At 47.3% G+C, this 22,066-nt stretch overlaps 1 protein-coding gene across 1 annotated transcript in view; it reads left to right on the forward strand.

Annotated features, from left to right (window-relative positions):
• The first annotated feature begins 15,427 nt into the window (after positions 1–15,427).
• The window catches only part of LOC123484433 (CD209 antigen-like), a 30,720-nt gene continuing 24,081 nt past the window's right edge, over positions 15,428–22,066 (forward strand). The window contains exons 1-4 of the mRNA XM_045214794.1: positions 15,428–15,654; positions 17,267–17,365; positions 17,475–17,720; positions 17,882–18,018. Of these exons, the coding sequence (XP_045070729.1) occupies positions 15,513–15,654; positions 17,267–17,365; positions 17,475–17,720; positions 17,882–18,018 (624 nt within the window). The 5' untranslated portion in view covers positions 15,428–15,512. The remainder of the gene's footprint in view (positions 15,655–17,266; positions 17,366–17,474; positions 17,721–17,881; positions 18,019–22,066) is intronic.

Consider the following 22,066-nt stretch of genomic DNA (forward strand, 5'->3'; position numbering starts at 1 on the left):
TGCCAAATCGAGTCAAAAGCTTTTTTGAAATCAACAAAGCATGAGAAGACTTTGCCTTTGTTTTGGTTTGTTTGTTTGTCAATTAGGGTGTGCAGGGTGAATACGTTGTCTGTCGAATGCGGTAATTTGGTAAAAAGCCAATTTGACATGTGCTCAGTACATCGTTTTCACTGAGGAAATGAACTAGTCTGCTGTTAATGATAATGCAGAGGATTTTCCCAAGGTTGCTGTTGACGCATATCCCACGGTAGTTATTGGGGTCAAATTTGTCTCCACTTTTGTGGATTGGGGTGATCAGTCCTTGGTTCCAAATATTGGGGAAGATGCCAGAACTAAGGATGATGTTAAAGAGTTTAAGTATAGCTAATTATAATTTGTGGTCTGTATATTTTATCATTTCATTGAGGATACCATCAACACCACAGGCCTTTTTGGGTTGGAGGGTTTGTATTTTGTCCTGTAGTTCATTCAATGTAATTGGAGAATCCAGTGAGTTCTGGTAGTCTTTAATAGTTGATTCTAAGATTTGCATTTGATCATGTATATATTTTTTTGCTGTTTGTTCTCTGTTATAGGGCCAAGAAGATTGGAGAAGTGGTTTACCCATACATCTCCGTTTTGGATAGATAGCACTTCGTGTTGTTGTTTGTTTAGTGTTTTACAATTTTCCCAGAAGTGGTTAGAGTGTATGGATTCATCAATTACATTGAGCTGATTTCTGACATGCTGTTCCTTCTTTTTCCGTAGTGTATTTCTGTATTGTTTTAGTGATTCACCATAGTGAAGGCGTAGGCTCAGGTTTTCTGGGTCTCTATGGTTGGATAGGTTTCTCAATTTCTTTCTTATGTTTTTGCATTCTTCATCAAACCATTTATCACTGTTGTTACTTTTCTTTGGTTTTCTGTTAGAGATTTTTAGATTTGATAGGGAAGCTGAGAGGTCAAATATACTGTTTAGGTTTTCTACTGCCAAGTTTACACCTTCACTATTACAGTGGAACGTTTTTTCCAGGAAGTTGTCTAGAATGGATTGAATTTGTTGTTGCCTAATTGTTTTTTGGTAGGTTTCAACACTACTTTCCTTCCATCTATAGCATTTCTTAATATTATTCAGTTCCTTTGGCTTTGATGCCTCATGATTGAGTATTGCTCTGTTCAAGTAGACTGTGATTTTGCTGTGGTCTGATAGGGGTGTCAGTGGGCTGACTGTGAACACTCTGAGAGACTCTGGGTTGAGGTCAGTGATAAAGTAGTCTACAGTACTACTGCCAAGAGATGTGCTATAGGTGTACCTACCATAGGAGTCCCCTCGAAGCCTACCATTGACTATGTACATACCCAGTGTGCGACAGAGCTGCAGGAGTCGTGACCCATTTTTGTTGGTTATGTTGTCGTAGTTGTGCCTAGGGGGGCATATGGGGGAGGAATGCTGTCACCTCCAGGTAGGTGTTTGTCCCCCTGTGTGCTGAGGGTGTCAGGTTCTTGTCCAGTTCTGGCATTTAGGTCGCCACAGACTAGTACATGTCCCTGGGTCTGGAAATGATTGATTTCTGTAACGATCCCGGCAGTCTGAGTCGGGTCCTGTCTGTGGACTAGTTTTTCTGCTCGTGATCTCCAGTTTCCCGAGGGTTCTGGAACGCTCCGGGGAGCTCTCTCTTGATTTCCGCACCTGCATCCCATCAGCAATCTGCACACCTGGTCCTGATCATCACCCTTCTTAGGCTCTGGCCTAACATCCATTCCCTGCCGGATCGTTAGCCATGAACAGTAGGTTTACCAGAGTATCAGTCTTAGAGCGTCTAGCGTTAGTTTTGTTGTTTTGCACCTTGTTGGTTTGTTGTTTACTTACCTCCGTTTTTGTTCCATCTGCAGTCACTCATCCGGGACCTTCATCCAACCTCTGCCTGGTGGTCGGCGGCTGCCGAGCCAGATGGGATCAACCACTGCACCCCCCAACAACTAATCAACGCCGCCCGCTCTGTTCCCTGGATTATTCAGCATCACTCTTGAATTTGTAAATAAACACTCACCTTCGTTTCAACTTACCTTGTCCTGGTCTGCTTCTGGGTTCTGGCTTTGTAACTCGTGACAGAACGATCCGGCCAGTATGAACCCAGCGGACCTGGACTCTGTTCGCCATGCCATTTCCCATCAGGAGAAGATGTTGGGACAACATAGCACGGTACTACAGGAGATAGCGTTGTCAGTTCGGAACCTTTCTACCGGTCTGACGGAGGTCCAGAACCAGCGCAAGTTTCCGGTGGAGGATCCACTACCGGTTTCACCCATCTCGCCTGCCGCGTCTGGAGCTGTGTCCTTCCGTGAGCCCAAGGTTCCGACGACGGATAAATATGAGGGGGAGCTGGGAAGATGCCGTTCTTTCCTTATGCAGTGTGGGTTAGTGTTCGATCTACAGCCCTACTCTTATGCCACAGACAAGGCTAGGATAGCCTTTGTGATTGAGTTGCTGCGTGGTCGAGCGCTGGAGTGGGCTTCAGCCGTTTGGGAACGACAAGACCCCTGCATGGCTTCATACCAGGGGTTCACGGCCGAGATGAGGAAGCTCTTCGACCATTCCGTCCGAGGGAGGGACGCCGCTAGGCGCCTGTTTTCGCTTCACCAAGGAACTCGCAGCGTGGCCGACTTCGTGATCGAGTTCAAGACGTTGGCTGTGGAGAGTGGGTGGAATGAGGAGTCTCTGCAAGCGGCCTTTTACCAGGGTCTGTCGGAGCAGCTCAAGGATGAGTTGATCTCCTATCCGGAGCCTAGTGACCTGGACAGCTTGGTAGCCTTGTCTATTCGGGTGGATAATCGAGTCCGAGAGCGAAGGAGGGAGAAGCAATGGGGGTCCGTCCAATCGATCAGCTTCTCAGTTCCCAGTCGGGTCGGGTGGTGGACCAGAACACGTCGATCATTCTCCACCACAAAGGATTAGTGGAGAGGTCCTCTCTCCCGATTCTGAACCCATGCAAGTGGGGGCGGCACGGGTTAACCAAGGAGGAGCGTCAACATAGACGTAAGACCAACTGCTGCCTCTACTGTGGTAGCTCGGGACATTACATCTCCACTTGTTCCCGGCGGTCGTCAAACTGCCCGGCTCGCTAAAGTTGGGAGGACTTTTAGCGAGCCAGTTTCAACCTCTCAGTACATCTGTCAGACCCCGTTTCCCGGCTACCCTTGTGAACAGGAATCAGAGCTTAGCGATTAACGCTTTTATCGATTCAGGTGCCGATGGAAGCTTTCTTGATGCCGAAGTTGGTGGAACAGCTGGGGCTTTCCAAGGAGCAATTGCGGAAGCCATTGAAGCGACCACTCTGAACGGCAGTAGTCTGGCACGTATCACGATGAGGACTGAACCGGTTAAGATGCTGTTGTCGGGGAATCATTCGGAGATGATTTCATTCTTCATTCTGCCGTCTTCCCATGTTCCTCTGGTCCTTGGATACCCCTGGCTGAAGGAACACAATCCCACGTTCGATTGGGTGGCGGGCAAGGTAACGAGTTGGAGCCTTGATTGTCATGCTAACTGTCTCAAGACTGCCTGTCCCCATTCGGTTCCCAGTCAGGTGGTTGAGGCTAAACCCCCAGATTTGTCCCTGGTTCCCGAGACATATCACGATTTGGGGGAAGTGTTCAGTAAGCAGAAGGCTCTGTCACTCCCTCCCCACCCGACCATATGATTGTGCCATCAACCTGTTCCCTGGAGCTGTCTACCCCAAGGGAAGGTTATACAGTATCTCCCGCCCTGAACGTGAGGCTTTGGAGACCTACATCAAGGAGTCCCTAGCTGCTGGTCTCGTTCGTCCTCGTCATCACCCCTGGGGCAGGATTCTTCTTTGTGGGTAAGAAGGATGGCTCTCTTCGACCGTGTATTGATTATCGGGGTTTGAATGACATCACGATCAAGAACAAGTATCCCCTGCCCTTGATGAGTTCTGCCTTCGACTCCTTACAGGGTGCTACGGTGTTCACCAAGCTAGACCTACGCAATGTCGTATCACATGGTCCGGATCAGAGAGGGAGACGAGTGGTTGACGGGTTTCAATACACCGATGGGTCACTTCGAGTATCAGGTGATGCCGTTTGGACTGACCAATGCTCCAGCGGTATTCCAGAGTATGGTGAACGACGTCCTGAGAGATATGATCGGTCTCTTTGTGTTTGTTTACCTGGATGACATTCTGATCTTCTCCGAAGGAACCTTCCGACCACGTCCAGCATGTCCGGCAGGTTCTGCAGCGATTGTTGGAGAATCGCCTGTTCGTGAAGGCCGAGAAGTGCGAGTTCACGCCCACCACGACATCCTTTCTCGGGTACATCATCTCCAGGGGAGAGATTAGGATGGACCAGGAGAAGGTTAGAGCGGTTCTGGAATGGGCCCAGCCCGGTACGAGATTGCAGCTCCAGAGATTTTTGGGGTTTGCGAATTTCTACCGCAGATTCATCCGGGATTACAGCCGTGTGGCCGCTCCGTTGACGGCCTTGACTTCCAGTATCAGGAGCTTCAAGTGGAATCCGGAGGCGGATCGAAGCGTTTCTGGATTTGAAGAGGCGATTCACCAACGCACCGATTCTCTCTCAACCGGACACGGCCCGTCAGTTCGTCGTTGAAGTGGACGCGTCTGATGTGGGAGTTGGCGCCATCCTGTCGCAGCGATGCTCCACGGACAGTAAACTCCATCCCTGCGCCTACTACTCTCGTCGCCTTTCGCCTGCGGAGAGGAATTACGATGTGGGTAACCGGGAGCTTCTCGCGGTGAAACTTGCCTTGGAGGAGTGGCGCCACTGGTTGGAGGGGGGCGGAGCAGCCGTTTATTGTCTGGACTGACCACAAGAACCTTGCTTACGTGCAATCGGCTAGACGTCTCAACTCCCGTCCAGGCCAGGTGGTCGTTGTTTTTTCGGACGATTCAATTTTTCCCTGACGTTCCGACCTGGATCTAAGAACGGCAAGGCGGACGCCTTGTCTCGGATGTTCTCCAAGACGGAGGAGAGTGGGTCCAAGACCGAGACAATTCTCCCCCGGAACTGCGTCGTGGGAGCTGTTAGGTGGAAGATTGAGGAGGAGGTGATGGCGGCTCTTCGGACGCAGCCCGGTCCCGGTAACGGTCCACCCGGTCGGTTGTTTGTGCCTGAGTCGGTTCGTCCTGCGGTCCTCAAATGGTCCCACGCCAGCAAGATGGCTTGTCACCCTGGCGTGGCTCGGACGATGGCGTTTCTTCGCAGGACGTTTTTGGTGGCCTGCCATGGCCGAGGATACTCGGGGTTATGTTGCTGCCTGTCCAGTGTGTGCGCAGAATAAGAGTACCAATCGGCCCAGCTCTGGACTACTTCACCCCCTTCCTATTCCCCGGCGACCATGGTCGCATCTGGCCCTGGACTTTGTCACTGGGTTGCCCGCTTCTGAGGGGAACACGGTCGTTCTGACTATCGTGGACAGATTCAGCAAGTTCGCCCACTTTGTGCCAATTGCCAAGCTTCCTCTGCCTCGGAGACGTCCGAGATCCTGGTTAGGGAGGTTTTCAGGGTCCATGGGTTGCCCAGTGATATCGTTTCCGACCGTGGCCCTCAGTTTACCTCTGCTGTCTGGAAGTCCTTCTGTTTGGCCATTGGAGCTACAGTCAGTCTCACATCTGGGTTTCACCCCCAATCTAATGGTCAGGCGGAGAGAGCCAACCAGAAGATGGAATCCACGCTACGCTGCCTGGCCTCTTCCAACCCCACCTCCTGGGTCTCTCAGTTGCCTTGGGTTGAGTATGCCCACAATACTCTCCCTACATCTGCCACTGGGATGTCTCCCTTCCAGTGCCTGTATGGCTACCAACCTCCCTTGTTCCCTTCTCAGGAGAAGGAGCTCTCAGTGCCCTCTGTTCAGGCCCATATTCGTCGTTGCCACCGGACCTGGCATCGGGCCAGAAAGGCACTCCTTAGAGTTTCGGACCGGTATCAGCTCCAGGCGAATCGTCGCCGGATCCCCGCTCCCACCTACACCATCGGAGATAGGGTCTGGTTGGCCACACGGGATCTTCCTTTACGGACTGAGTCTAGGAAGTTGTTACCGAAGTTCATTGGTCCGTTTGTGGTGGAGAAGGTGATCAATCCGGTGGCAGTTCGACTCAAACTCCCGAGGACGCTCAGAGTCCATCCCACCTTTCATGTCTCCTGCCTCAAGCCTGTTTTCCTCAGTCCTCTGTTGCCTCCTCCGCCTCCTCCTCCTCCTCCTCGGATGATCGGAGGCGGTCCTGCCTACACGGTGCGGCACATCATGGATTCCAGACGGCGGGGGCGGGGTTTCCAGTATCTCGTGGACTGGGAGGGGTATGGTCCTGAAGAGAGGAGTTGGATTCCGCGGCGACAGATCCTAGATGCTGACCTCATCCGTGACTTCTACCGCCTCCATCCTGGCGCTCCGGGAGTCCGCCCGGTGGCGTTCGTCGGAGGGGGGTACTGTAACGATCCCGGCAGTCTGAGTCGGGTCCTGTCTGTGGACTAGTTTTTTCTGCTCGTGATCTCCAGTTTCCCGAGGGTTCTGGAACGCTCCGGGGAGCTCTCTTGATTTCCGCACCTGCATCCCATCAGCAATCTGCACACCTGGTCCTGATCATCACCCTTCTTAGGCTCTGGCCTAACATCCATTCCCTGCCGGATCGTTAGCCAGAACAGTAGGTTTACCAGAGTATCAGTCTTAGAGCGTCTAGCGTTAGTTTTGTTGTTTTGCACCTTGTTGGTTTGTTGTTTACTTACCTCCGTTTTGTTCCATCTGCAGTCACTCATCCGGGACCTTCATCCAACCTCTGCCTGGTGGTCGGCGGCTGCCGAGCCATGATGGGATCAACCACTGCACCCCCAACAACTAATCAACGCCGCCCGCTCTGTTCCCTGGATTATTCAGCATCACTCTTGAATTTGTAAATAAACACTCACCTTCGTTTCAACTTACCTTGTCCTGGTCTGCTTCTGGGTTCTGGCTTTGTAACTCGTGACAATTTCCCCCCTCCAGGATGGAGAAGCTGTCTTCATTAAAGTATGGGGATTCTAGTGGGGGGATATAGGTAGCACACAGGAGGAAATTTTTCTCTGTTGAGATAATTTCCTTTTGAATGTCTAACCAAATGTAAAATGTTCCTGTTTTGATTAATTTAATAGAGTGAGTTAGGTCTGCTCTATATCAAATTAGCATACCCCCTGAGTCCCTTCCCTGTTTCACACCTGGTAGTTTGGTGGATGGGACTACCAGCTCTCTGTAACCTAGAGGGCAACCAGTGGGTCCGTCTCCTCTATACCATGTTTCTTGTATGATGACAATGTCTGTATTTCCGATTTCTTTGGTGACGTCCAGATTGCTGCTCTTTAGGCCAAAGGCAGATGACCTCAGGCCTTGGATATTCCAGGATGAAATAGTGAAGGCTTTGTGTTCCATAAAGTGTCTAATGTTGTTGGTTGTGTGGTTTAGCCTCAGGCCAGTAATTGTGAGCAGAGCCTGCTGAGCATCTGGTACATGCCATTGGCTTGGGCTAGTGTAAGAGTTGGTGTTGGGCCTGTTTGCCTGCTCACAGCCTGGGCGTATGTGTGACTTTCATGTTGAGGCCCTCTTTGTGGGAGTGGGGGGCTTGGGGTGGGTAGGAGGGGCATAGGTCTGATCTGAGGGGGCCTAAATGGGGTGTGGGCATGGTTGACTTGGGGGGGGGGAGTTAATTGGCGGGGGGGGGGGTGTAGATGTGGTTGATGGTGCTGTGGTCTGGATGTAGGTCCTCTCTGCGGTGGTCCTCTATGTGTAGGTCCTGGGGGTCCCGCAGGTCTGGGAGAGTGTCTCGCTGGTCTGGGCGGGGTGTCTGTTGATCTGTTGCTCCTGTGTGAGGTGTTGGGTCTGCGGTTGAGGGCGATATCCTTTAGGGTCAGGGCGAAGGTGGGCACTGCTGCCTTGTATAGGTGGACCTGGTCATAAAGGCTGTTCACGTCCAGGGTGGAGTGGTGGGCCAGGTAGACATTTGATTTTGATGCACAGTCACGGGAAATACTTGCATTTACCCACTGTATGGTAGCAGGGTGGAAGTATTTTCGTGGTAACAGGGTTGAGATAACCACTTGTGTGTTGGGGAAAGTAGAAGAAGCTTTTTCTATCACTCCCTTGAGTGCTGTGGCCACCCTTTCCTGCTGTGTTCTCAGGTCATTTGTGCCTGTGTGTATTATTATGTGGCTGGGTGATCCTAGTTGGTCCTCAGACAGAAAGTCTAGGGTGAGTTGGGTGTTTGGACACCAGAGTTTAGACACTGTGTGTTTTGGAAAAAGTTTATTTTCTTGTATGTATTTCCCGTTTGAGTCCATAAGGAGTACAATCTGTGGCTTGTGTATGTCCTCAGTGGGTGTGGGGGGGTCATCATGAGGGCTATCAGGGTGTCTGACTGGGGGGTTGTTCAGAGGGGTTGGGATCCCCTGGGCTTGGGGTTCTTCATTTGTTTGTCTGGGTGTGATGTCGAGGCTATGGTAAGGGTCTAGGGTGGACTGTTCTGCTGCGGTGTCGAGACTTTGGCCAGGATCTGAGGTGGGCTGTTCTGCTGGCTTCTCTGCGGGGGTGGCCAGCTCTCTAATGGGTTGTTCTCTGTCACCCGTCATCCTTCTCACCTTCTCCTCCAGCACTCTGATCCTCTCCTCTAGTGCTCTGTTCTTCTCCTGCTCCTGCTCTTTCTCCTGTTGATGTTGTCTCACCACAGTCCAGAGTGCAGACATGTCTCTCTCTACCTGCAGCTCTCCAGGTCTAGTTAAGGGGGTGTTGTTGTGCTGGACTATTCTCTGGGTCTGTGCTGACTGGAGTGTGTTCACCTGCTGTTCCAGCTCCACCTGCCTTACCTCCAGCTGGGTGAATTTTTCCTTCATTTCAATGAGGGAGTAGTACTCTGTACTGGGAAGTTGACTTTCTGCTTGGGGTTGCTCTGTGGGGTTATTTAATGAAGAGGTCTGGTCTGACCCGCTCGGGGTAGGGGTATCTTTCTCAAGGGAGAGCTTCTCCTGCTGAGCTATTTCTTTGATTAGGTGAAAGTCCAGCTGGAACTGTTTGGTGCTGCCTTGAACCAAAACGGTTCCAGATTTATAGAGGTTAATATTAGACGACTCAGAGTCCTCGCTGTCCAGTATCCTGAGTTTCCACCCATCGCACACCCCCTCTTAACAGAGGGGTAGTATGATAGTATAGCACTGTGCCATGCCAGGGGATGGTCTGTGTGGAAGATAAGGTTGCTTATGTTCCCATTTTTATACAAATCAGCAAAAAGTGTCTCGTGCTTCCCCAAAATAAGTTTCAATTTGTACTCTTTTCGTGTCTTGTCGTTTTTTACATTCAGAGGGTACTGTATTTTAATGACCTCTGAACAGCGGGTGGGGTGCTTCTAAGGCCTCTCCATTTGGTTGGGGTAGACTGTGCGACTCTCCTGCCATTGTTGGGCTCAAGGGCTTTGACACCTCTTACTTCACACGTCAGTTCTAATTGAAATTGTATCTCTTTGTACTAGCAAGCGTGGTAGCCTTAGCATTCAGTCCGTATTAAGTAAAATATATCATTGTAATGTATTTTTCTTCTTGGTTTTTGAAAGTGAAAAATAGCTTCATACTAAACATTACTCACTCAGTTCCAGGTTGGATGGTGTTTTCAGGTTTCTGTTTGTTTGCCAGAGCATTTGCTGTATAGTTTGAGAATTGTAATCCTTGGTAGTAGAAAGCCTTCCAGGTAATTCCGTCCAAAATCAGGTTGTAGGTTTGGAGTTTTGGTTTGGAATGAAGGTTATGTTGTGGAGGGTAGCATCCTGTATATGTCCCTGCCAAAGAATCCTACTTTATCTAACTCTAAATCTATATTTTTTGTGAAAAATGCAGGAGCACTGTCTTCTCTCTCTCTCTCTCTCTCTCTCTCTCTCTCTCTCTCTCTCTCTCTCTCTCTCTCTCTCTCTCTCTCTCTCTCTCTCTCTCTCTCTCTCTCTCTCTCTCTCTCTCTCTCTCTCTCTCTCTCTCTCTCTCTCTCTCTCTCTCTCTCTCTCTCTCTCTCTCTCTCTCTCTCTCTCTCTCTCTCTCTCTCTCTCTCTCTCTCTCTCTCTCTCTCTCCCTCTCTGTCTCTCTCCCTCTCTGTCTCTCTCTCGCTCTCTCTCAAGCCAACACACACACATGCACACACACACATATTGTTTTATTTGATTGTAGTAGCATATTCATAAAATTGCTAGTTATGTCCTCAGATTGTAGCTTCCTGTATACCAGTAGTTTTTTACTCAGATTGTTGCTTCCTGTTTACCAGTAGTTGTTTCCTCAGATTGTTGCTTCCTGTATACCATTAGTTATTTCCTCAGATTGTAGCTTTCTGTATACCAGAAAAGCTGTAGCTCAATTGGTAGAGCATGGCGCTTGTAATGCCTGGGTAGTGGGTTCGATCCCTGGGACCACCCATACGTAAAAATGTATGCTCACATGACTGTAAGTCGCTTTGGATAAAAGCGTCTGCTAAATGGCATATTATTATTGACAAATCAACAATTACATTAGCATATTTGACTTCATGCAATTCCTCATTTCCAGTTCAAATATATTACTCTTACTTTCTACAGATATTAATCAAAGGAACACAATAAAAAAATCCCCAACAAAATCTGTTAATTTTAAGCTGTTTTTGCATGGGCTGCGTCTCAATCCACCACATCCGCCGATATCGCCCTTCCTCATCTGCAGTGGAAGGTGCCCGAGTTAAAGAGGTGTTTGTCAGACCATGAGACATCCCAAAAATCGGTCTTCTCATAAAAATGTCTGTAGGGTCCAAACGGTTTGGCCTACAAAACTAACATGACCACTTTGTGGAAAGGGGAGATTTAATGTCCTACAATGTCCTAGCAGGTCTACCAGCTACCTGATTGAATGTGATTGAATACTTAGAGCAGTTTCACCTGCAGTTGGTCACTGATAGAGATCAGAAGAGTATTGAGAGGACATATACGCACACAAGCATGTAGACACACATGGACAGACACACGGACAGACACACGTACAGACACACGTACAGACACACGGACACACACACGGACACACACAAACATAATTTAAAGTTCCCCATTAAAACTTCTGATTAAGATGCAGACATAGATTTCCACCATTTCCGTCCCCTTCACCGTGGAAACGGCCAACGGAACCTGAGGAACCTTTACCGTCTGAGCCACCAATGACCGCAGCTTCACTTCCTCCTTCCCTGCCAGCATATCCATGGTGACTGGGGGCGGTTCGGCCAACGGTACGATGAGCCTCATGACACCTGCCAGTACCCCGTCAGGAATGGACCTCTCCCTGACCAGGAGGCCGCTGGAGCCGCAGACTTCAACAACGCATTCCTGCGTCTCTCCGTTGTCAGCAAGTTAAGGGTCTTGTTTCAAAACTCTAAAATGGCCTCCTTTTCTCATATCATCTCTCCCTCACAGCCACTGATTTGAAAGGAATTGGTTGCTGTAAGCTTCCAGTAATTATCAGCTACATCAGTTGTCTGACTAAGCTCTCTCGTTCTCTCTCTCTCTATCTATCCCCCCTTCTCCTTCCTTCCTTCCCACTGTGGAGTCAAGACAACGATGCTGATATGCTGTGTAGACAAGAAATCCGCTTGACACTGTACTTGATTATAAAGGTTTATTATATCAAAAGTTCCAGCGTCAATTTACAGATTTCTGCAGAAATCCGGAGAACAACTAACCCAATCTAAAAATGATTATTCTCCCCGTCCTTTGTTCCAACCATGGTATTTAATCCTATGTAACATAATATGGGTGGATTTTGATAGACCAATCCCTGGCTTCCACATATCCAAGTCTCCTCTGTTTCAGTGGTCCCCTGTAGTAATGTTTTCCAGATGTTTCAGCAAAGCAGAGTAAAATTCCTCTAACACACCATTTGCAAACGTCAGCCAAAATTATAAACTGTTCAGATACTACACCTCCCTCCTTCCAGGTGACAGATTTTAACGCTCCCCAGTGCGGGCTACCAGGCGTCTCCTCCAAGGGACCAGGTTTCTTGCCTAGAAGCACGGTTCCGATTGCTCCTACAGATTTGTTTCGGTACAGCCGTTTAACGGACCTTCGGCTCAGAAATACCATTTCCATACACGGCCACATAGAGAAGTCAGATTTGAAAATTGTGCACAAAGCATCCATTGAATTATTCAAATACTTGTCACTGACGCCTATTTTTTAAAAACATTTTATATTCATCCAATGTCTGCCATGTTTTTGGATGATGTACTGATGTTGTCGCTGCTCCATGTGTGCACTGAGTGCTGGTGTGATGTTGGGCTGTAAACCGGATGCAACCCAGATATAGACGTCCATGAATCTGCGAATGGGAACATGATTACCTTGAAAACAATGGGCGGACATCTTGGACACAGTCTCCAGCTCTTATTATACCTCAGTGGTCTCCGACTGCCTGGTAGCATGCAGCTCATCAAACTGGCAGCTCTCTGCCAACATCACCGACGGTGTCAACAGGACGGGCATCATCACCCTATGCCAGGGCAACGGGACCCTCAACACTTCTACGGCGGTGGGCCCCAGGGCGGAGAACGTGACCCGGGTGGCCTGCAGCGCCACCTGCTGTTCAAAGAAGGTAGAACTGGTGGTAGTGGACAGGGCAGGCAAACTGGGTGTGTCTGGGCTCAGTGAAGGACTCTATGGGGGTGGTTGTGAGCTCTACAGCCCAGGGCCCGGTTTCCCAAAAGCATCTTAAGGCTAAGTCTATCGTTACAACCATAGGATCCTATTGTTCTAAGATTAACTTAGCTTTAATATGCTTTTGGGTAACCGGGCCCAAAGTCTCTGTCACCAACATTACATCTGTACCTGTAGTTAGTACTACATCCACCCAGGTCTCTGTCACCAACACTACATCTGTACCTGTAGTTAGTACTACATCCACCCAGGTCTCTGTCACCAACACTACAGCTGTACCTGTAGTTAGTACTACATCCACCCAGGTCTCTGTCACCAACACTACATCTGTACCTGTAGTTAGTACTACATCCACCCAGGTCTCTGTCACCAACACTACAGCTGTACCTGTAGTTAGTACTACATCCACCCAGGTCTCTGTCACCAACACTACAGCTATACCTGTAGTTAGTACTACATCCACCCAGGTCTCTGTCACCAACACTACAGCTGTACCTGTAGTTAGTACTACATCCACCCAGGTCTCTGTCACCAACACTACAGCTGTACCTGTAGTTAGTACTACATCCACCCAGGTCTCTGTCACCAACACTACAGCTGTACCTGTAGTTAGTACTACATCCACCCAGGTCTCTGTCACCAACACTACAGCTATACCTGTAGTTAGTACTACATCCACCCAGGTCTCTGTCACCAACACTACAGCTGTACCTGTAGTTAGTACTACATCCACCCAGGTCTCTGTCACCAACACTACAGCTGTACCTGTAGTTAGTACTACATCCACCCAGGTCTCTGTCACCAACACTACAGCTGTACCTGTAGTTAGTACTACATCCACCCAGGTCTCTGTCACCAACACTACAGCTGTACCTGTAGTTAGTACTACATCCACCCAGGTCTCTGTCAGCAACACTACATCTGTACCTGTAGTTAGTACTACATCCACCCAGGTCTCTGTCAGCAACACTACATCTGTACCTGTAGTTAGTACTACATCCACCCAGGTCTCTGTCACCAACACTACAGCTGTACCTGTAGTTAGTACTACATCCACCCAGGTCTCTGTCACCAACACTACAGCTGTACCTGTAGTTAGTACTACATCCACCCAGGTCTCTGTCACCAACACCACAGCTGTACCTGTAGTTAGTACTACATCCACCCAGGTCTCTGTCACCAACACTACAGCTGTACCTGTAGTTAGTACTACATCCACCCAGGTCTCTGTCACCAACACTACATCTGTACCTGTAGTTAGTACTACATCCACCCAGGTCTCTGTCACCAACACTACAACTGTACCTGTAGTTAGTACTACATCCACCCAGGTCTCTGTCACCAACACTACAGCTGTACCTGTAGTTAGTACTACATCCACCCAGGTCTCTGTCACCAACACTACAGCTGTACCTGTAGTTAGTACTACATCCACCCAGGTCTCTGCCACCAACACTACAGCTATACCTGTAGTTGGTACTACATCCACCCAGGTCTCTGTCACCAACACTACAGCTGTACCTGTAGTTAGTACTATATCCACCCAGGTCTCTGTCACCAACACTACAGCTGTACCTGCAGTTAGTACTACATCCACCCAGGTCTCTGTCACCAACACTACAGCTGTACCTGTAGTTAGTACTACATCCACCCAGGTCTCTGTCACCAACACTACAGCTGTACCTGTAGTTAGTACTACATCCACCCAGGTCTCTGTCACCAACACTACAGCTGTACCTGTAGTTAGTACTACGTCCACCCAGGTCTCTGTCACCAACACCACAGCTGTACCTGTAGTTAGTACTACATCCACCCAGGTCTCTGTCACCAACACTACAGCTGTACCTGTAGTTAGTACTATGTCCACCAGAGGGCCACCTTTGATTCTGTCCTTGTATCTAAGGATCTGTGTGATGCTTTCTCTCCTCCTGTGTAATAGAGTAGAGCTATAGAGTTGTATAATAGTTCATGTAGGTAGATGTCATGTGGAACAGTGGAATCAGTGCAAAGAGAGTTGTGTCATTAGACGTAACTGGTATGTAAATGTAATGTTGTACTAAAACTCAGGGTGGAAATATGAACTTGTTGTCATAAAACAAGTGAATGGTTTTTATTCTTCTTTCTAGTCTCTTAAATCTGTCAAACTGAAACTATGGAGATATTGTCACAACTTCTGCTTTTGGTGAAATGCCCCTCCTAGCCATGTTGACTGACAGAGTTTAATTCTGAGTAACTCTTCACGGTCAGCATAGATTTAAAAAATATCCCTATATGGTCATCGGTGGCCAATGAAGCTCCGACGGGTGACGTTTCCCCTAGCCTCAGATCTAGGATCAGGTTTCCCTCCCCCAATCCTAACTTTAACCATTTGTGTAGGAAATGCTAAACTGACCTAAGATCAGCGTCTAGGGGCAACTTCCCCTTATACCACCGGTCACAGAGTGAGAGCCATAATGTTCTCTCTATTTGAAGGCTGGATGGGGCTGTGAAGTCAGTCAGGATATGTGTAGTGTATATGTGAATGAACAAGATCCCAATTTATTTTAACACATCCAAAATGGGACCTTGTGAATTCACACATACATCCTATAGCATCGTATAGAGTCATATCATTTATTATATTATCAAACTAAGGCTAGTGGGAGTCACGTGGTGGCCATTGTTGTGTTAATTTCACAATTTCCCCTTCACTGTGGTTGACTGATAAAGAGTTTCACTTCACAAAGTCACACAGACAAAGGACAGTGCAGGGAGAAGACACAGGTACAGACGTACATTAGAGCTGAGGTTAGAAGTAGAAGTTACTGTATTTGAGCACAAGGGTGTTAAGATGTCAGAAGGAGTCTATGAAATCCCAGATGGATTTGAAGACGACGAGCCTGATGCAATGAAGAACACAGACATTGATGGCCAATTATATGCCAACGTAAGAGCCTTCAAGCCCAGTCCAAGAGATGGAGTTGTTGCTTCAGGTAAGATTGCACACACACACACACACACACACACATTACACACAATATATTAAATAGGTGAGATTACCCTGTAGTACTATAGCTTTATTTGTCCCAATCCTGGATTATGCAGTAAAACACATTACCAAAGTTCTTTAATAATTTGTGATTCAGTACATGTTCAGTGGTGGAAGAGACCCTCTGGAGTTGCTGCAGTGTGTTTGGGGCTGCTGTGTGTTCTCCTAACAATCTTGACAGTCAGTCTTTGTTGTCAAGTTACATAGAAGCACAATATAAAATGCTCATATTTGACTGTTGTTCCCCTATATGGGTCCCAAAAGAGGGAAGTGAAGTGGATATTTTCAGATTTTCAACCAGCTGTCACTCAAAATCTCCTCGACCAATCAAGTTAATTAAGAGAGAGGGCGGCAGGTAGTTTATCGGTTAAGATCGTTGGTCCAGTAACCGAAAGGTTGCTGGATTGAATTCCTGAGTCAACTTAGTGAAAAATCTGTCGATGTGCCCTTGAGCAAGGCACTTAACCCTAATTGCTCCGGTAAGTCGCTCTGCATAAGAGCGTCAGCTAAATTACTTATCTGTAAAAGTAGAGGAGAGCCCTGGTGGTTACTGTTGTCATCTCATCTTCACTGGTTAAGCCGACCCCCCCTCAATATCCACTTGGAGCAGTTTGTAGTGTCAAATCTATTGTATGGACATTATAATGACCCATGTTTGTAGTCCTGGACCTCCTGAACATGTTGATGTATATTTCAAAGTAAACAGAGGGTCCAAATCAGCAGAAAGGTGAAAGGAAGGGGGAGTTCTGGAAACCCCCTGAATTATCTTGGGGCTGTTACATATGATATGTAATATATGTTAACAGCTAGACTTTGTTCTCCACTTCCACTCTATTATCTATATCTTCCTGGTATGATAGTGTCCTGTCCATCATCACAAATAGTAAGTCTCATTCCCTGGGCAGGAGGACTGTGTTGAGATAAACTCTGGATAAGATGACCATGTAGAGACATGAAATGATTTATATTGTGCCACAGAAAATGGTTTAATAATAACCACTGTAATAATCTCTCACAAGCATACATGCACACAAGTACTCAAACTTGTTCTATTTTTTGTATTAGCATAGCCACAACTACCTGTGTCATTATGTTGATACTTCCTTAGAGTTAACACCTACAGCAGTCACACAGACAGAGACAAACAGATGACTTTGAGACAGAGATATCACTAGAAGCAGAGACTTTACGTATAGAGGGCTTGCAGTTGACATACGACGCCTCCTGGCGGCCATGTTGGAAGAGCACCACATTAATTCTAGAAGCAGAGACTTAATGTATAGTTGACCTATATAGAAAGAAAGACCCAGGCATTGTTAAAGATGTCAAAGGTAATCTATGCTGAGACAGATATGAACAAGAAGGTCAAGTTTAACAGATATGAGATGGAGGAGAGTATTGTGGATGTCTACGTCAGTGTAGACACCCTGAGAGACGGTGAGACCAGAACCAAGAGAGAAGAGACAGCAGACACTGCTCCTAACAATGGACCAGAAGACCAGCATCAGGTAAAACACACACACACAAACGTAAACGTCTCTTGTATGTGTCCACAGAGCCTGATAGCTCAGGGAAGAGACCCTTCCTAGTTGCTGCAGTGTGTCTGGGGCTGCTGTGTGTTCTACTGGCTGGGATCATAGGCCTGTCTGTCCACTGTGAGTTTTTGTCCAAGTTCATTGCTTATCACCTAGTTGTAAGAAGTGCTGGTTACTAGGACTATTTACCTGGTGTTTTAGCTAGTAACTATGCGTTTATACTTTATAGATAACAGACTCATCAAAGATTCTGAGGATAAAAGGAACAACTTGTTCCAGCGTTTTTCCCTTTACAAGATCAACGCAACTGAAGAGAGAGACCAGCTACAGACCAGATACAACAGCCTGACTGCTGAGAGAGACCAGTTACAGACCAGCTACAACAACCTGACTGAAGAGAGACACAGGCTACAGACCAGCTACAACAACCTGACTGAAGAGAAAGGCCATATTCAGGCAAAGCTTTTTGTGATAGGTGAGATATAAACTGTGATAAATTAGAAGTTAAATCAACAGTAATTATATATCAATGGGTTTATGAGTTTTATTTTTTTATTTATTTTTTATTTTTTTTTATTTATGAGTATAGAGATACTGGCTAAGTTTCTCAATATGTTCACATTTGCTCTTCAACAGAGCAGTATTGTCAGTGGGGATGGAGATACTTTGACTCCAGTTTGTACTTCCTCTCTACTGAGAAGAAAACCTGGGAGGAGAGCAGACAGGACTGTCTGGAAAGAGGAGCAGACCTGGTGATCATAAACAACAGAGAGGAACAGGTGAGAGAGAGAGAGAGAGAGAGAGAGAGAGAGAGAGAGAGAGAGAGCGAGATAGAGAGAGAGAGAGAGAGAGAGAGAGAGAGAGAGAGAGAGAGAGGGGGGTGGAGCAAGTTTAATTTTCATCAGTACACTAATATGTGGGCAGTATCTCTCTCTCTCTCTCTCTCTCTCTCTCTCTCTCTCTCTCTCTCTCTCTCTCTCTCGCTCTCTCACCTGTTCCTCTCTGTTGAATATATTAAAAGTGACCATTTTTTATCTTTCTCAAAAACAGACATTTCTCTTCAACCTCCAACTGAGAGCCTGGATTGGTCTGACTGACTCTGTTACTGAGGGGACCTGGAAATGGGTGGACGGCACATCACTGACCAAAGGGTGAGAGATTTGACCATTTTGCCTTCTGATATGGAGATAAAAAAAACAACAATGATATATTGCTTCCAATCATGTTCATAAAAATGTATGTTTTGACTCGAATGTCATTCAATGAGAACTATAGATGTATTATATAAACCAGGTAATATTTACATCTGAAAATGTAATTTAAAGAGTGAAATATTAAGTGTGTTGATGGTCACTCTTGATAATGGTATGCTCATCTTACAGATTGTGGCTTTAAAGCTGAGAAAACATAGGACTATGTCTATAATTGAGGAGGATGTTTGTACCACAGTGTCTGACTGTCTGGTTCTCTGTGTTGTTTAGGTACTGGGGGGCAGGACAGCCTGATAATAAAGGCCAAGAGGACTGTGTTGAGATATACTATGGACAAGATGACGCTGTAAAAACATGGAATGATGACAATTGTGGCAAAAATCATAACTGGATCTGTGGGAAAGTGGTGTAACAATAACCCACAGTAACAGACTTCTCTTCTTCATTATTTCCTTGGTCTTTTCTTTCAATTTTCATTTTCTATGGTGTAGGGTTAACACACTGTTTGTTTTAGCGGTACCCACTGTTTATTATTTTCAAAGTTAGGGAGGAAGAGGACAAAGGTTTAGTTTCCTGGGGTTTGAACGGTGTGGTGTGCGTGATGGCTCCGAAGCCTAGCGTGGAGGAGACGCTGTCGTTACGGCATGGATTCAGGTTGTTCCTGAGAATGGAGTTAAGGTGGAGGAGGTTCTGCTTGCGGTCGGCGAACAGGTAGGAGCTGAATTTATACATTCCGCATCAAGAATGAACAAAGCTGTGGTTGTGTTTATGAAAAGAGCAAATTTGTTGGGTAAGCTCATTGCTAGTGGAATATTTGTAAGCAGTGTGTTGGTGGCAATTTCTCCTCTTTTTGCTCAGGTTTCTAGAATGTGTTGGGAAGGTGGGGGGCAGTGAAGAGAGGAGTATGGGTCTCTGAGTCAATGTTGGGATGTGGTAAAAGTCCAAATTCTGTTTTTTTGTCAACAGTATACAGCTCTCTCATCCTCAGAAGCTAGGAGAGCATTGGGGGAACTCGAGTGTAGTATTAGTGAGATGGAGGTAGAGCTGGTGGGGCAAGGCAATATAGGCCTCCAGGCTAATTTAGCTGAACTACGTAGGGACCTGGGCAGTTTTTTCCAGGTTAAAGCAAAGGGAGCACTTGTAAGAGCTAGGTTCTCCATGCTCAAGGAGATGGATGCTCCCATCTCCTTCTTCTTTGGTTTGGAAAGACAGAGCGGTGAAGCCAAGGGTATGCATTGTCTACGGCTGTCGAATGACTTCTGTGGTTGGGAGATGCGGGAGCGGACAGTGGTTTTATACTGAGTTGTATAGGGCAGAACTGTGTGATCCTATGGGTGCTCAGGTTTTGTTTGCAGAACTCCCTAAGCTCTCTCTGGCACAGAGGGATGAAATGGACATTCCCCTGTTTTCCCATGAACTGGCAGAGGCCATAACCCAGATGTCCCCCGGCCGTGCACCGGGGGTTGATGGACTCCCAGTGGAGTTTTATAAAAAATTCTGGGGAATAATTGGACTGGACTTTTGCGTGTTGCATGAGTACGTCGGGGTAGGAGAGTTGCCGATGAGCTGCCGTCGGGTGGCTCTGACTCTGTGGCATTGATGTGTACGGACTACAAGATATTTGTCAAGGTCCTCGCTAACAGACTGAAGTCCCATCTGGACACTATAGTACACAAGGACCAGACACATTGTGTACCGTGATGCTCAATCACAGAAACTTGTTCTTAATCAGGGACATGTTGGACTTGTCGAGAGGTTCTAACGTGAACTTCGGACTGGTCTCTTTAGATCAAGAGAAGGCTTTTGATAGAGTGGACCATGAGTGTCTGTTTAATGTCATGTCTGAGTTTGGGTTTGGGGAAAGGTTTCTGACCTGTGTGAAGATGTTGTATGCTCGGGTGTCATGTATGGTCAAGGTGGGAGAGGGGCTCAGTAGGCCAGTCTGGGTGAGGCGGGGCATTAGACAACTATGCCATCTATCAGGGCACGTTTGATGAAGACAGCATCGATGTCCTTCTTCTGTAGCTTCTGGTACAGAATGTCGACGTGGGGCATGATTTTGTGAAAAAGCCCCAGGAAAAAAATAAAATATTCTTGCTATCTATGTACCTCAGCACAAGCACCAGCTGTGTCTGTGTAGAAACGTCCGTGGTCTCGTCAGCTTGGATAGCTACGAAGTTCGCCGACTTCACCTCCTCCACAATATGTTCCCTCATGACCGCTAGCATACACTCCAGTAGCTCGTTTTGAATGGTCTTTGATGTGCCCTTGAAAACTTTAGCATTTTTAAGATGGTCATCAAACACCTCATCTAATTGTGCCACAAATTTGACAAGTCCAAGAAAAATACCAGGGTTGGTGGAGCCCTCAGTTTCATCTTTGCCTCGCAAAGCTAACTCAAACACTCCGCAAAACTTCACACACTGGATTAGCCGGCTGAGGATGTGGCGGTTCTTGCTAACCTCATCGTTGTGGCAGTAGTACGTGAATTGATTGACGCTGCTACCCGCTCTTTTCTTAGTTACGTTCATGGTTATGTTACGTATGACGAAAGCGCGTAAGTGCAAGCCCTCCCAGAACCCATAGAGATTGTATTGAAAGCTCTGATATTTGAAAAAAATAGATTTTACATGAGAGGCTATGAGAGACTTCTGGGCGATTTTCAACCTGACTGAAATCGCCCCAAAACGGGCGGGGCCATTTGAAGCACGACTTTAGCCTGATTGGACATTTAGTGGCAGATCAGACGTCTAGATTAGAACACTGATAACTACTGTTGCCGTGATATAATTGATTAGAAAACAAATCCCTTCCTTTTCCCGTTTGGCAGTGCGTCGCCCATATCGCCCTAATGAACACACCGCCCCTGAGAGGGAGGGTGCTGATAATCAACAACCTGGTGGCATCTTCCCTGTGGCATAAACTGGCTGTCCTCAACCCCCCCGCCGGTCTGCTCGCTGACCTGCAACGCAAGCTGGTGGATTTTTTCTGGTCAGGCAATCACTGGCTGAGGGCGGCAGTGTTGTAAACGAAGGAGGACAGGGCCTGGTGGAACTGGAGAGCAGGGTGGCTGCATTCCGACTAAAGGCGGCTCAGAGACTGCTGTACAATACTGATGTCGGATGGAGGGAGCCAGCATGCGCGTTTCTCAGGAAAGCTGGCGGATTAGGGTTGGACCAGCAGCTATTCCTCATGAGGCTGGAGGGGCTGAGTACAGCAGGTCTCTCTGATTTTTACTCTGCGGTGCTGAGGGCCTGGCAGCTGACGAGAAGGGGGTGTGGAGCCTGGTCGGTGGGTGTGGGAGGAGCCTATCTTCCAAACCCCGCCATCCTTTTGAGGGAAGATGGGTTGGATATACGATTGTAGAAGTGGTGAGGTTTTGGTTATTGTGATGTGTGGTGTTATGTTGGGGTAGAGGGTTAGGTGAGTATGCAGTACAGGGGATATTTGGTTTTTTGTTAGGGGGGAGTTTTTAATGAAATGAGAATGTATCATTAAACAAAGACAAAAAGACAAAGAGTGAAAGTGAAAGTCTCTCTCGCAGTTATTATGTTAAAGGTTGGATAAGGTCCTGAATGGTTGTGATGATTCCACCTAGTGGTTAAAGTGA

This window comes from Coregonus clupeaformis, unplaced genomic scaffold, assembly GCF_020615455.1.
Source record: "Coregonus clupeaformis isolate EN_2021a unplaced genomic scaffold, ASM2061545v1 scaf0315, whole genome shotgun sequence".
Taxonomy (NCBI): Eukaryota; Metazoa; Chordata; class Actinopteri; order Salmoniformes; family Salmonidae; genus Coregonus; species Coregonus clupeaformis.